Here is a 16,034-nt window from a genome sequence, read left to right on the forward strand (position 1 = left end):
ACACATATAGACCAGTTCAACTTGAGATCACTGTTCTTTTTAAGCTGTGTTCTCTGTGGGAGGGCTTTGTTTGAAAACTGAACTTCTGCAGGGTTGCTCTGTACAGCAAATTCTGAATTCAAAGCTTCAAGATGGAGCACTCAATAGATGGAGTTTTAACACATTCAATTACAGAACAGATGGCTTATAGTAAACAGTGGTTTTGATGGATATGGTCATATTTAAATGTTTTCCTAAATGTAGATGTTGGCAACTACTGTACGGGAACATGTGTTGAAGAGTCATTTTAACATTCAAAGGGCAAGACCAATGTTGTGTGTTCTTTACAGGCCCAAGCACGACATGTCAAGAGGATTCCTGTGCTAACCAGGGCGTCTGCTTGCAACAATGGGATGGCTTCAACTGTGACTGCACTATGACCTCATTTAGTGGAACTCTGTGCAATGACCGTGAGTATTTTGGTGTTGCTTTTCTTAAGAGCATCACTGCTTTAGGCAGAATTTGAAGCTACTGTCTACATCTTTGAGTTATAGTTGTACTATGTAGTAAATTAATAGGGGAACTTTATGTTGGCACTGTATAAAAAGCAGTGGCAAAAAATATCTGAATTTTTCTGAATAAATGAAGAATTAATTCCTCCTGAAAAAGAATAAAAATGGCAAAATTAAGGCTGTTTGCATATGCAAATAATGCAAGGCTTTATTGAATAATTGAGCCATTGCGTTGACTAAGTAATATGTCTACTCTTTTATTTATATGTTTTTAACATTTAACACTTTAATTTAAACGCTATAAATTTTACAGGAGGAAATAATTGGCAAGCCTTGTTCATCGGTTTACTAGTTACATGGATGACTTATTAAGAATATATTCAAATGAAATGATATCTCACTTGTCTGTGCTCTAGATTTTTTTTTTCACTTTTCAAATTCTAACTTCATTTTAAAACCATATTTCCAGAACCATATTCCTTTTCCTCAGGGGCACATTAAAATTTGAAAGAGAAGGTGGTGAAGGAAAATATTCACTTTATAGAGACGTGACCTGACTTTTTTCTAGATATTTTACACTGCTCTCTATAAATGGATATGGTCTCTGACTATTGAATTTAAAAACCCAATAATTCTAAAATGCCAAAAATGATACAATGTGTATGATAGCAATGTATAAATGCTGCATGCATTCTAGTTGTTTGAACAAGCTTTTATTGTTATGTGAAGACCTACTGTACTTGCAGAAGAAGACACACAGATAAGGTAAGTCTATCTATATCTATCTATCTATCTATCTATCTATTATTGTTAATACAAATACAAATAATCTGATGATTGCATTGTACCATGTGAATGAAAAATTCTGTAGTTTATGAAGTGTTGCTTATTGAATATATTATGTACTTTAATGCACAGTTACAGTACATAGTGCACAGGTAAATGGTTTATGTTTTTGCGTTTGCATAATCATAGCCTTCAGGGATGACTAATTCTGCAAATTGAAACACAAAGTATTCGACTGTTTGCAGAAATAGTCCCTGTCTTTCATGTAATCTCTATGGGGGAGATGTACCAATCCTTGGAGAGAGAAAAAGTGTAGAAGTTGCCCAAACTAACCAACCAGACATTTCAAAGAAGGTGCTCAATAATTGACAGTTCTAAGCTGAATGGTTGATTTGGGCAACTTCTTCATTTTATCTCTCTCTAAGACTTTATACATCTCTCCCTTTCTGAGAGCAGGGTGGGTATAGGCGCCAGGAGGTGTAACAAGCTCCTGTTAGCTCTTCCACTTTTATAAATGCAAAATCCTTTATTTTCTGTGAGACCTTTTTTCCTGATAAGTTATCAAGCAGCAAAGCCTGGACCCTTAGGAGGCTGTACATGTAGCAGAGGCATTTTAGAATGACCATAGACCCTGGTTGGCACCCAGCTTTCTTCTCACATGCTTCATCACCCATTGAAAGAATCAAAACTCTAATATAGATTTTTGAACACTTATTATTCTATGCAGCAACCATCATATGCCAGAAAACGGACATAACATCTGCTTAGTTCAATATAATCTATGCCCTTCATGCCAGTTAAGTCCAGTGTAACTCTTGTCCAAAGCCATACTTGCACTACTAATTTTAAATGATGTCTGGGCCCCTTGTTGTACTGGGTCCCCTGAGAGGTCTCTATAACAAACCGTTGCCTTATGCCTTATGCCAAAACTAGTGGGACATGTAGCAAGCCTCCCATTGAGTGGAGAAGGTGCAATAACAACTAGTTAGCTACCAGCTACCATCAACCTAGTATATTCTATAAATTGTAGGTAGAATCTGATTCGTTGCTATGGGCAACTACTCTACATCTTTACCCAACTAGGTCCTATGTAGGTTGGACTCTACCAAACTACAATCATCATTTTATGGATAGTTTGGTATGGTTGTAGGACAGTTCTAGCAAACAGGAACAGATCCAAAGAAATAATATGCTTAATCTTTTTACAACCATATTACTATTTCTCTAACAATTGATAACACATTTCGATATACAGTACATACAAGACACAGTAAAAAATCTTCCGTTCAGCTATTATCAAAATATGATATGTACTCAAGTTGTATTGTTTCCTTTTACAATAGTCGCTTTTCTTTCCAAGTGTTTCAGTAACTTGTTTACAATGTTATGGGGTCAGTAATATTCTTTACTGTATATTCTGTGCAATCAAGCACATTTGGATGATGAAGAGTTGGAGCAGTGACCTACTTGACCGGTCACTATGACAATACAATATATCACAATTTATGAAATGTTAACCTGGAATTAATAAAATAAAAATAAAATTGTTCTTTTGTCATGGCGATATATAACATTATAAATGTTTCCTGTCATGATGAAGAATGGGGATGACTTTTTTTTAAAGTACTCATAGTAACTCTTAGATGAAGAGTTCAAACATTATTTCAGAGAATTCTGTTTAATATTTTTCTGAACAGTGGGTTGATAAGGTAAAAGTTTGATTCCAAGAATCATTTGAAGTACAGTGATTTACAATGGTCTTATCATTACAACATTAAATGTTTGAATTGATTGATTTAAAAGAACAAAGTAGGTTTGCATGTGTTAATATATTTTGTATGTGTAGTACGGCTCCATCTGTACACCTTATTAATGTTACACCATACAGAAGTACCCCTTATTCACATTATACCACACAGTAGTAGCCCTTATAGTGTCCCCAGTGTGTGGCCAGTACAAACAGTGACCCCTGGGATCAGAATGAACAGAGCGGTACACCATCAGCAGTCACTCACCTAGGAGCACAGCTAACTCCAGTCCTTAGCAGCAGACTGGCCTCAGTCCTCTGGTAACAGAGTGGCCCCAGTTCCCGGCAGCAGCCGCCACTCCCTGGACATGGAGCTCCAGCAGTGGCCATCTTTGAATGGGTGCAATGCCTCATGGATTGTAGTTTATCTTTTACTGCTCAGAGTCTGAGCAGTAAACTATTTACTACAAATCTCTGACACCCCTCTTCCTACTCCGTCGACCACTGAAAGGCTTCAATGCCTCATGGAATTTGGAGTTTATCTTTAACTGCTCAGAGTCTGAGCAGTAAAAGATTAACTACAAATCCCATGATACTCCTTTTCCTTCTCTGGCCACCATTAAAAGGGTGCAATGCCTCATGGAATTTGTAGTTTGTCTTTTATCTTTCAGAGCAGTTAAAGATTAACTACAAACCCCATGCCATTCCTCTTCCTATCAGGCTGGCTGGTGGTGTATGTGTCCGGATCAGCCCTGTCCTGGTGCCATCTCTAATCTGGCACCCGGTTCACGTGTCCCCCTAGTACACCCTAATGGCAGCCTTGCTGGAGGTCAGGACAAGAGCAAATAGTTTGTTTCTAGAGGCCCTAAATTAAGAAATTTGCCTTTTTTGGCTTCCTGAAACCCCTGCAAAGTCTGAACCACCAGTGGACAACAGTTGATTTAGGGATCACATGCAGCACAAGGTTTACCTATGAAACTCTTGACCAATACACAGGGCCGAATCTAGACCTTGTGGCACCCAAGGTGAAAAAATAGGGGCATGGCTTCAAGGAGAAGAGGTGTGGTCAGTTATGCCCTCTCTATCTGTGTCCTCAGTAGTTGTGCCCCCAGTACTGTGTACCCTGCAGCTGTGCCCACAGTAGTATTGCCCCCAGTACTGTGCCCCCTGTAGAGTTGTGCTCCCAGTAGTATTGCCCCCAGTACTGTGCCCCCTGTAGAGTTGTGCCCCCTAGTTACGCCGATTACAAAAAATAAAAAATTAATACTCACAATCTCCGCTCCTGCTTCCCGACCGCTGTTGCCCTCTGTCTCCAGCCGCCGGCACCGCTCCTCGGATCTATGGGCGAGATGTCATGACGTCTCTCCCATAGCACCGCATAGACACTATAGGTCAATTATGACCTCTAGCGTCTATGTGCCGCTCCAATAATGCAGTGCGGTGCGCGATAACTTCATCGTGCACAGCACAGCACCACATCTACACAGCACCGGGTGGCACCAGTAGCGGATCTTGCCATGGCAGTGGTGCCCTCCGGAAGGCGGCACCCTGGGCAAAACTCCTGCTTGCATGTAGCAAGATCCGCTACTGCCAGTACAGAAATTCATATTTCTTAGCCGTAACCTGCATCAGCATACATGCATTACAATTTCAGCACCAGCTTTTTAAAAGGACAGATATCATGGTCAAGCAGTCTGGTTTTTCAAAGATTAGCAGTATCTTAGATGTTCACAATCCTTGTCTCTTCTGCTCCCGCATTAGCATAGGGTCAGATGTGAGAAATCCCTGGTGGAACACTTCAATCTATAATAAGAATATTAATAGAGACTTAGCTGTTAGAGCTACAGTACCGACATGAATGATCAAATGCCAGACGAAGAGGTCAGCAACTAAGTATTGGTGATATACATTGCTTCATAAACATATGGATCAGGAATGGTTACAGACTAAAGTTACTAATTAACTCAACCCAACTAAATCTTAGGACAGTCTCTCATCCAATGTGTTTTGTCTTTGTGAAGCTAACATTGTAAGGATTTATTTTAATGCGTTTTAGTATATACTGTATGAGAACTGAAAAAAATAATGTTAGCTATCAGTCCATTCTTTTATTATCGCACACTGTGATATACAGTATAATTTTTGGAACCACTAGTGGACAACAGTTGATTAAGGGATCACATGCAGCACAAGGTTTACCTATGGAATTCTAGATCAGTACACAGTGCCGAATCTAGACCTTGTGGCGCCCAGGGTGAAAAAATAGGGGCATGGCTTCATGGAGAAGGGGCATGGTCAGTTATGCCCTCTGTATCAGTGCCCTCAGTAGTTGTGCCCCCAGTACTGTGCCACCTGTAGCTGTGCTCACAGTAGTATTACCCCCAGTACCGTGCCCCCTGTAGAGTTGTGCTCCCAGTTGTATTGTCCCCTGCACTGTTCCCCCTGTAGAGTTGTGCCCCCTAGTTGCACCGCTTACAAAAAAAAATAATACTCACAATCCCCACTCCTGCTTCCCGACCGCTGCTGCCCTCCATCTCCAGCCGCCAGCGCCGCTCCTCGAATCTATGGGAGAGACATCATGACGTCTCTCCCATAGCACCGCATAGACACTATAGGTCAATTATGACCTTTAGCGTCTATGTGCTGCTCCCACAATGCAGTGCGGTGCGCGATGACTTCATCGTGCACCGCACAGCACTGCATCTACACAGCACCGGGTGGCACCAGTAGCGGAACTTGCAGCGGCGCCCTCCGGAAGGCGGCACCCCGGGCAAAAATCCTGCTTGCCCGTAGCAAGATCCGCTACTGCCAGTACAGAAATTCATATTTCTGAGCCATAACCTGCATCAGCATACATGCATTACAATATCAGCACCAGCTTTTTAAAAGGACAGATATCATGGTCAAGCAGTCTGGTTTTTCAAACATTAGCAGTATCTTAGATGTTCATAATCCTTGTCTCTTCTGCTCCCACATTAGCATAGGGTCAGATGTGAGCAATCCCTGGTGGAACACTTCAATCTATAATAAGAATATTAATAGAGACTTAGCTGTTAGAGCTACAGTACCGACATGAATGATCAAATGCCAGACGAAGAGGTCAGCAACTAAGTATTGGCGATATACATTGCTTCATACACATATGGATCAGGAACGGTTACAGACTAAAGTTACTAATTAACTCAACCCAACTATATCTTAGGACAGTCTCTCATCCAATGTGTTTCGTCTTTGTGAAGATAACATTGTAAGGATTTATTTTAATGCTTTTTAGTATATACTGTATGAGAACTGAAAAAAGTTATGTTAGCTATCAGTCCATTCTTTTGTTATCGCACACTGTGATATACAGTATAATTTTTAGAAAAGGATTTAAGTCACATATAAAAGCAAATAACTGAAGTATACAGCAAACTCACTATCTTATTTACTTAAATTAACTTCCTTTGTGCAATATACTGTATCCCGGTGCTGTTTTTTTTTTGAGTAAGGGTTATGTTTTCTGTCTTAATTCAAGGTTGTATGGAAGCTATTTTCTTGCAATTGAAGGCAACCAGCAAAACAGCAACCTGTGTATCCTTAGTATTAGTAACAGCAGGCTGCAGAATGAAAGCTGTTTTCCTTGGGCTTTCAATTTGTATAATAGCAGTGCTGAAAACTATTTCACTGAATTCAAGACATAACTTGTGTTCTCTTTGTGTATTATACCAGCCGAGATCATTTTTTCTTTATCGTATTTCATCAACAGCATGGTCCAGATGTAAAAGGTGAAACGCGTCACTTTCTCTAGTGTCATACAGTATTTACAGCTGAATACTGTTAATGTCACCTAGCAAATAGGTAACAATACTATAGGGGCATATTTTGAACATACATTATACAGTATGTCTTAGACCATATGAAGCTTTTTGTATTTTATCGTCCCCGGATATCTTATTGTCATATTGTTGTTACTGTGTGTTATGCATTCAATATGTAGTTTAAATCTCAATAGAAATACGGTCTTATTTAGTACATTGAACAAATAAAACAAAAGAATTACAGCAAGATTTAAGATGACAGCTTTGTGTGTAGGGTTGCAGCCTTTAGCACAGGTGAACACCAGACATAACAGCAACACCAATATAAGTGAAAATAATGGTGAGTTTGTTTATACTGTAGTAGCAGTAGTAGTAGTAGTAGTAGTAGTAGTAGTAGTAGTAGTAGTAGTAGTAGTAGCAGTAGTAGTAATAATAATAATAATAATAATAATAATAATTATTATTATTATTAGACACTTTTTTGACTGGTTTATGAACCAATTGATGCCCCTCCCCTGCTTTAGCTCCATCCACATTATCCACAGCTACAACCACCACGCCCCCCACCTTGACTGCCTTTTTTGTCAGTTCCAGGGACTCACAATTGTTTACACTTGTGGAATTCCAGACCAAAACTGAGCAAATGAATTGTGAATTTGTTTTGATCATTTCCCTTATTTCTCCATTAGTTACTTGCATGCTAGCCTTAGGGGTATATTTACTAAAGTGCGGGTTTATAGTAGTGGAGATGTTGTCCATAGCAACCAATCAGATTCTGCTAATCATTTACCTGGTACCTTCTAGAAGATAATGGCTAATATCTGATTCATTGCTGTGGACTCTACTTCTACAAATCTGCACTTTAGTAAATATGGAAGAAATGTACTAAGTAGTGAAAAGAGTGGAGAAGTGAGCGAGTGAAGTTGCCCATAGCAAACAATCAGCATTGGAGTAACAGTTAAAATTTGCATACTATAAAATGATACAGAGCAGTTGATTGGTTGCTTCTCTACTTGCTCACTTCTCCACTCTTTTCACTGCTTAGTATGAGGTACCGCATTACTCTTTGCTCTTCACCAATATTTATAAAATCTTACAATTAAACTGTCTGTGCAAACATATTGTGTTCCTTGAGAGTAATCAGATCACATTCTCAATCCCTCTCACCAATAAAGGATTTTTTCTTAAAGCCATATTCAGTATTATTTTCCAGGCGTTGGTACAAGACATGAGTGGATCAGAAATTAGGTCCTACTGATTTGTTGCTTTTTCCTGCTACGTAAAATTCCTAATGACTGTAACAGAGTCTGACAGTGGCATTTTTCCTGACGCTAGCCTGAAGTGCATATTGTCAAATATCATTATAACACAACTTTCATTTATAGCACTACATCATTTTAAGATTTAGAAACAGATTGTATATTTTATGTGGTTACAATAACCTCAGCTTGATTACTGAAATAGTCAAGTTCGTTTGTTAACCCTTTAGTCAGTGTATCCCTCATAATTAGAGGTTGAAACAGGTGAACATTGTACCGTAACAATATATAGTTAAAGATACAAATGATTATATCTATGTCTATTATTTTAGACTATTTGTATTTACAGTGTCTTCTGAACATTATGGGGCAGATGTATTAACCTGGAGAAGGCATAAGGAAGTGATAAACCAGTGATATGTGCAAGGTGATAAATGCACCAGCCAATCACCGACTAACTGTTAATTTACATATTGGAGCTGATTGGCTGGTACGTTTATCATCTTGCACATATCACTGGTTTATCACTTCCTTATGCCTTCTACAGGTTAATACATCTGCCCCAATGTTTGATATCCCCACAGGAAACTACTTTGAATTGGTTTAATTGACTCTTAAGGTTATTTACTAAAACTAATAAAAGTTTAAAATGAACCCAGGGCAGCAAGTCAGATCTAATGCTATCAATGGAGCACAAGGGAAAGGGATTACCTGTGTATTAGGCATGGTGTGGCCAAAGGGCCCAGGCTAGCAAAGGGGAATCTCCCTTTGCCATTGCTCCTAAGCCTAAGGCTCTCAGTAGGTGGGAGTGGGGATGTAGTCTTGCCCACCAACAGTGTTGTAACTGCCATGGGTGCAGGCGATGCAGCCACTATGGGGTCCTATATGGCCTGCATCCCCTGCCTATAGGGCCCACATCCCCTGCACCCAGTCACACTGCAAGACCCTCAGTAGAAAGGGCCCTGCTCCGGGGCCATACATATGTGCCTGGCAACAGGGGGGTACTTGCCCCAAGGTTTAGGAGAGGAGAGAGTAAAACTCTGCGTTGGGTCTCAGGAGCACACTGCATGGGCTGATCTCTCACACCACCCGACCTGCAGCTCGGTCTGTAGGGAAGCATGGGCTTGTAGTGCAGTCCACACTGGCAGGGATGAGGATGAGCCATCCCAACTGGTTCCTAGCTCTGTCCACCCACTTGCTGCTACTGATCTCTCCTTTCTCAGGTGGGCCCAGCGGGGATTCATAGCCATCCACCTTCCCAGTGCCATGCTGCTACAATGCATAAAGAGGAATGTACTGCTGCTTAGAGAGAAATCTGCTGGCAGTGGCCAGGAGTCTCTCTGCATCTTCATTAACATGTGGTGAGTATGGCAGGTGGGGGACAAAAATAGCAGTTGGCAGCCAGTACCCTCAAGAGGGGGCAGATGCAGTGAGAGAGGACTCCATTGCCCTCAGAAAGGACCAGATGTGGGCTCCTGCTGCCTGGCACCAGGCATAGGTTGCTGCTGTGACACGGTACCCAGGGTCAGTGTGGTGACCCCTGCCCTATATTCAGGCAGGCCTATATTTGGGGGGTGGGCAAAATAATTAGTAATATAGACTTCCTCTACCCTTGGGTGTGTGATACACTCTGTACCCCCACTCAACCTGTGTGTGTGTCACCCTGTACCCCCCACTCTGCCCTTCTATGTGTGTTCCCCTGTACCTCTCCTCTCTGTAGAAAGGGGGACCTTTCAAAATTTTGCTATGGGGCCCACAAAGTTCTAGTAATGCCCCTGCCTATCAATACGGAATGACCATGTAGCACAAAGAATAGAGCCCCAAGTGTGTTAAAAACAGACATGTACTTTTGCTGTACCGACAGTGTTGGAAGTCATCTTCCTTCTCAGCCTCTATATCTGACTTTCCCATCACTGATATTCCACAGATGATAGATAGGGGAATAACATTGGAAAGATGTCTGCATTAAGTCAGTTTCCTGAACTGATACATAGGGGCAGATGTATTAAGCCTGGAGAAGAGATAAAGGGGAAGGTGAAAACACAGCAACCAATCAGCTCCTGTCATTTTTTAAACACAGCCTGTACAGTAACTTGGGTTTAGCAACTGATTGGCTGCTGCGTTCTCCTTTATCACTCCTCCATGCTTAGCTGCCCCATACAGAGATGTCCTCAAACACCCATCCTTTTTGTACTACATGGCATGAGATGCATGGCACACCAGGGTAATAATTCCAGGACTTTCATACTTATTCCTTAATGTAGCATCTAATTTGCATTTTAGCTGCATACTAAGTCACTTAGAGTGTCCTGGGCACTTACGTGTATTTTGTCACAATGCAATTAGTATAAAGTTGCAGATTAAGCGCAATGATGTATGGCGCAATGCATGGTTAGGATCACTCATATTGGTCTTCAGTGTTTTGCTCTTTTGCCCATGTTAGCATCTGAGTTGCATGCAACAGCTGTATTCAATGCCAATGCCAGTGCCCAGGATACTCATGCATTGCATGTTTGTCTCACTAGTGTTGCAAATAAGACCAGTGCTGAAAGTAGGGTGGTATGGAGTACCATTAAGAAATATAGTGGTGGTACTCAGTACCACCATCCCACCAGTGGGGCATAATTTATAAGGGGAATTTTTGTGTGTGGGACATAAAATGGTGTCACTGGCATAATTTTGTGTGGCATAATTTGTTATAGACATTACGATGTGTGGTATAATATGTAAGGCATTACGGTGTGTGGCATAATGTGTAATGGGCATTACTGCGTGTGGCATATAGTGTAATGGGTGTTACGGTGTCTGGCATAATGTGTAATGGGCATTATGTCATGTGTCATAATGTGTAATAAGCATTACGGTGTGCGGCATAATGTGTAATGGGCATTACAGTGTTTGGCATAATGTGTAAGGTGCATTATGGTGTATGGCACAATGTGTAAGGGGCATTACGGTGTGTGTCATAATGTGGCCATGCCCCTATTGTCATGTAGCCTATTGTCATGTAAGCACGCTCATTTTTACTATCAGTAACACTAAGAAAAAAATCTACTTGCACCAATGAATAAGACGCATATTCGGTACAAAACTGTGTGGCAGGATGCTTGGCCCAGCTTAGTTATAATGTCCGTGGTGCACTAAGCAGGGGTTATTTAACACAATGTAAGGATACAGTAGGTGTGAGTGGACATATCTGTACCATAACTCTTTTTTGTCTAATTTGAAATAATAATAGATATTTCTTTTATAATGAATGGGTTTCTGTATCTTTCCAATTCTCTGACAAACACAAAAATATCTTTTTGTCCTGAGATGTTCTGCTCTCCCTTTATAATCTCCCAAGGCCAGATCAATTGCTGCCAAATACATTGATTGAGCATTCCACGTGGAGACTAGAGAAATCCATTGACAACAGGGCTCATTAACTTACAACGCATTAGGTGCAAAATTTCCCCCCAAGCTTTTGGGAACCATTCGGACCCATGTTTATTGTTTATTTTGTTCTAGATAGGTCAAATCCAATTGCTGATTGGCTGATTAATGCAATGTAAGGAGCACTAATATCTTGTCATCCTCTAGCATTCTGTACAGGGGGTTATTATTAATGTATTATCATATACTGAAGTATGTAACATCCCAGGGTTTAACTGTCTTATACAGAGCTTCAACTTCATTCTGCCCTTAATACTGTATGTTGTATGTGGGGAAGGGGGGGTTTCTGGGCAACTGGATAACCCTCCACGATTCCCTTTTTTTATTTATGGAGAGATTTAGCAAATCTTCCAAAGAGCAAACATGTTGCTTAACAACAAACACAACAGCTATCATTTATCAAGTACAACCAATGATAGGTAGAATCTTCTTGGTTGCTATTTGCAACACCTTTACTTGTCCTCTTTAGGTATGATAAATATCCTCCTTCTTCCGTAATTTGCAATATATATAATATCAATAGGTAATAAATAATATTTTATATGCAATCTACAATTTTGAATATGTCATATAAATATTTATGTTATATTGTCTTTTAATCTGAAAATAGATTCTATGTGTTTTTAATTGTTTTTTGAAATGTATGGGTAAGGTAGGGGCAGTGGAATTATTATTTTTTTCCTTGTAAAAATATTTTTTGATCTGTTTCACGTTTTGCATGAAACTAAACTAAACCACAGGAGTCCGTTTGGAGGATGAGAGCTTATTCACCACATCCAATTATTTGCCAACCACTGAGAAAGAAAACACAGCTCCAATTGTTGGAAAAAATTGAGCAGTAAATCCACCTTGATGCTAAGGCTTGCAGCTTTTATAACTCCCTGAATGTAAAATGTTTTTGAAAAGTGCTTTATTCCTTAAGAAAATAAAGGCACTGTACTTTTTTAGATTTAAATTAATCTTGTATTGGTGAACGTGAAAAATGTCATAAAGAAAAAAGGTTTTTTTCTTTTCTTTTTAAGTATATTTTTGTGTTACTGGAAATCTATTGCAATAATTTACAAGAAGTTTATTAAATCTGTTAGTTGCTGACGGTCTGGGACATTTTGTCTGTGTTTTTACGTCCTAAGCTGATACCAGGACACAGTTTGCATATGATTAGGAAAAAAGGACAAAAAATATTTTGTGTAAATAACCAAATAGTTTTAATCTACGAATATATATATATATATAATTATTTGCTGTGACCTATATTCCTTCTCTTTATTAAAGTCTGTATGTATTACAATATACTGTTAGAGAATAAACACAATTTGGATGTTTGTAATAATATGATTTTTGCTATAGCAACCAATAAAATATTTGCTTTTATTATCTAACTACTCTGTCCTGATGAAAGCTAGAATGTTATTGTGTGCGATGGGATACAACAAATGTGACCTGTCTGCTCATTTTTATAAATAAACCTAGAAAGTGAGATTAAGGCAGTAAAGTTGAAACAGACGCTTGGGGGCTAATTCAGGCCTGGTCGCTGCTGTACGTGTTCGCACAGCAGCGATCAGGTCTGAAGTGCACATGCGCTGCAGTGCGCCAGCGCATGGCAGACAGTCTTAGCCCTGCGATCACCGCTGCCTGATTGACCGGCAGAGGAGGTCGCTGGGTGGGCCAGCGGAGTTTGGCAGCCATTTAGGGGGCACGGCCCAGGCAATGCAGGCGTGCCCGGGCCATTGGCCGCTGCGACCCGGGCAGAGTCGAGTAGCTCCCTGCCAGCACGCAGGAGCTGTGCTGGCTGGGAGCTACTCCTACAGTACAAAAGCATCACCGCTGTGCAATGCTTTTGTACTTGTACGACGGGGTAGAACCTGACATGCGGGGCAGACTAGCCCTGTGCTGGGCGTCCTCCTGCATGTCAGGGAAGCTGATCGTAGATGTGCTAAATTCAGCACATCTACGATCAGGTCTGAATCACCCCCTCAGTGTGAGACTGATTTAGAGTCAAGAGCAAAATAAAAGGAGCAAAACAAGTAGCAGGATGGGTCATGCCCAGTGGTGGATTTTACCTATGCCAAACCTCCCCCCCCCCCTCCATGCGCACATTCTGGGACTCACATGTCTCATCACCTCTTCTCTCCGGGCACAGGGGTAGCGGCAGCCCCCTCCTACAAGTAGGTAGTAGCTGCCGCTGGTCATGCCTATGATTAATTCTAATTTTCAGTATAAAAACAAAGCTGAATAGTGTTTGCTACATGAAACAATAGCCAATATTTTCTCTGCAGGCAAAAAAATAAATGCATTTGCACCCCAGCTACTGTAACATGGGGCCTGATTCAGCAAAGTAAACACCATTTTTATGCATTTGAACGATTACTGTCTAACTGCCTACTCAATTAAGTCTCACTGTGCATGTGCCTCAATGGTACTGTGAGGATGGTTGCAGAGACAACTTATTTGCAAAGTGATTGACAGTCAGGGATGACTTGGGGGCAGTATCGGGGAGCGGTGGCAAAAATGCAGGCTTGTTGGGACTGTTTTCGGGATGTGTCTCAGTCTGCGTCTGCGATCTCGTACGCAGCTGCAAATGGCTCTATCATCTTACTTCCTGCCACCATGCTGCACGGCTGTAAGGCTACTTACAGCTTCGATGATCGACTGATCTGTGACTGACACTGCATAACTTCCTATGCAGATCCTGGGAAACACAAAGCTGCCATTGGGCATCTCAGTACAAATCCAGGTGGTTGCGACCCATAGGTAAAATCCACTACTGGCTACTGATAAGTTATTATAGTGTATATATGGTACTGTAGGTGTGTCATTATCTGTTTAAATGTATTATGATTTAATACTGAATATAAGGGTTATGTGCAGCCATTATAAAGGCTTTTATAAAGGGTTGCCCAGTGCAGCCTTTGCAGTGTATCAAGTTGGGCTTCACTGATATTACGGCTTTGGAGAAGAAAATAAAACAAACCTTAAAAGACTAGGCAACACGTTTAGTAACAGCTGAAGAATTCATTCTTCAGAGCAATAGATGAATGTGTAAAGCTGGAAAAACCTTTTCATGGTCGGTATGGGAAAAGTAAAGGGAGAGAAGGAAACCAATAGGTAGAACTGCCTTTGTATTTATCTAGAATAGACTTGTGAATGGTGCGCTACAGCTTTGTATTTCAGGCATAAAATGTTAAATCTTTCAATAAGAATAATTCTTTAGCAGTAATAAAATGCTACAATTCTTATTTACACCTGTGCAGCATAAATCAAACTGGATATGGTGTAAATTGAGATAACAAAATATATATGCAGATGCAGAGGATTCCCTGTTGTTACATGGCGTTTAGCCTGGGGTGATATGAAAAACCTATCATGTTCCCTTCTCTGTTCACACTAATTTGCCTCTTCCCGACTGCAGTAAATCAGTAAACAAATCATAAGCTCCATAAAAGGTTACAACTTGTCGCAGCAAATCTAAAATTGATCTGAAACCATTACATATACAATAGACGATCTCTTGAAGCTAATTTAAAATGTACAAACTATAAATATTTTTCTTTTGTTCAGTTGGATTACTGAAAGCCTAAAGCGTATCTGCTGCTGAAAGGAGTCTGTGTACCTTTCTCTTCATAGGAAGGCAGGGCTCTTTACTAATAATATGTAAATTGGAAAATGTGCACTAAAACACAGTAACCAATCAGACATTGACTTTCATAATGTACCATAGCTTGAACTCAGTTAATAAATGTTAACTGATAAGTGGTTGCTATCTATCCTTGAAAGTGCAGTAGGGGACATAAATAAATTACACTTAAAACCCCTAATCTTGCATAGTGGTGGAGCATTGCCCTCTGATGTCCAGGGGCAAGGTCTATGATGCCCCCCATCTCTGATAAAGTGGGGACAATGTCTCCCCCATTGACATCCATTCTGCCTACCCCATGCATCTTGTCAGTGCAGCCATGTGTACCTTAAGATGGGTACACACCTATACAATTGTTGGTCCATTTTTTCAATTTTGACACATTTGTGAGATATTGCATCTTCGATCATGTTTTATTGGATGAAAACTGGTCTAATTGACGAATTATTTCTTATATGCTGTTTAATATTCATCCAATTGTACAGTGCCATATAGGCCCAAACTAAAGTGTGTGTACTTCGACCATTCTTGTGACTATTCTCTGTATTTACTTTTAATTTACCTTCATGTGTTGCTCATGAAGAACTTGAGTGATGGCCTCACAGGTCTTAGGCATTATCTCTCTCAGTGCTGAAGGAGGTATAGCTGTACTGTATCTCATATCAGCCTGTGTCTTTCTTCCAGTACCTGAAAACTTTAGTGTGGCCCCCCAGTTTCTACCCTGCAGATATGGGTCTCCTAAACTAGGTGTCCTCCTTTTCTATTAGTGGGGTGACCATGTCAAAAAGCTCCTGGAAAGTAGGGTCATCCATATGCAATAAATTCAGGAAATTCATGAAGTCCTTACGGTTCTTCTCACAAATTTCCTGTACAAACGGCACG

General features: G+C 40.4%; 1 protein-coding gene across 18 annotated transcripts in view; it reads left to right on the plus strand.

The window, feature by feature from the left end:
- The window catches only part of NRXN1 (neurexin 1), a 1,686,961-nt gene that overhangs the window by 1,000,750 nt on the left and 670,177 nt on the right, over nt 1-16,034 (plus strand). For all 18 annotated transcript variants that reach the window (XM_063918664.1, XM_063918680.1, XM_063918665.1 and 15 more), the window contains one exon: nt 330-449. In XM_063918664.1, coding sequence (XP_063774734.1) covers nt 330-449 — 120 coding nt within the window. The remainder of the gene's footprint in view (nt 1-329; nt 450-16,034) is intronic.

The sequence above is a fragment of the Pseudophryne corroboree genome, chromosome 4, assembly GCF_028390025.1.
Source record: "Pseudophryne corroboree isolate aPseCor3 chromosome 4, aPseCor3.hap2, whole genome shotgun sequence".
Classification (NCBI taxonomy): Eukaryota; Metazoa; Chordata; class Amphibia; order Anura; family Myobatrachidae; genus Pseudophryne; species Pseudophryne corroboree.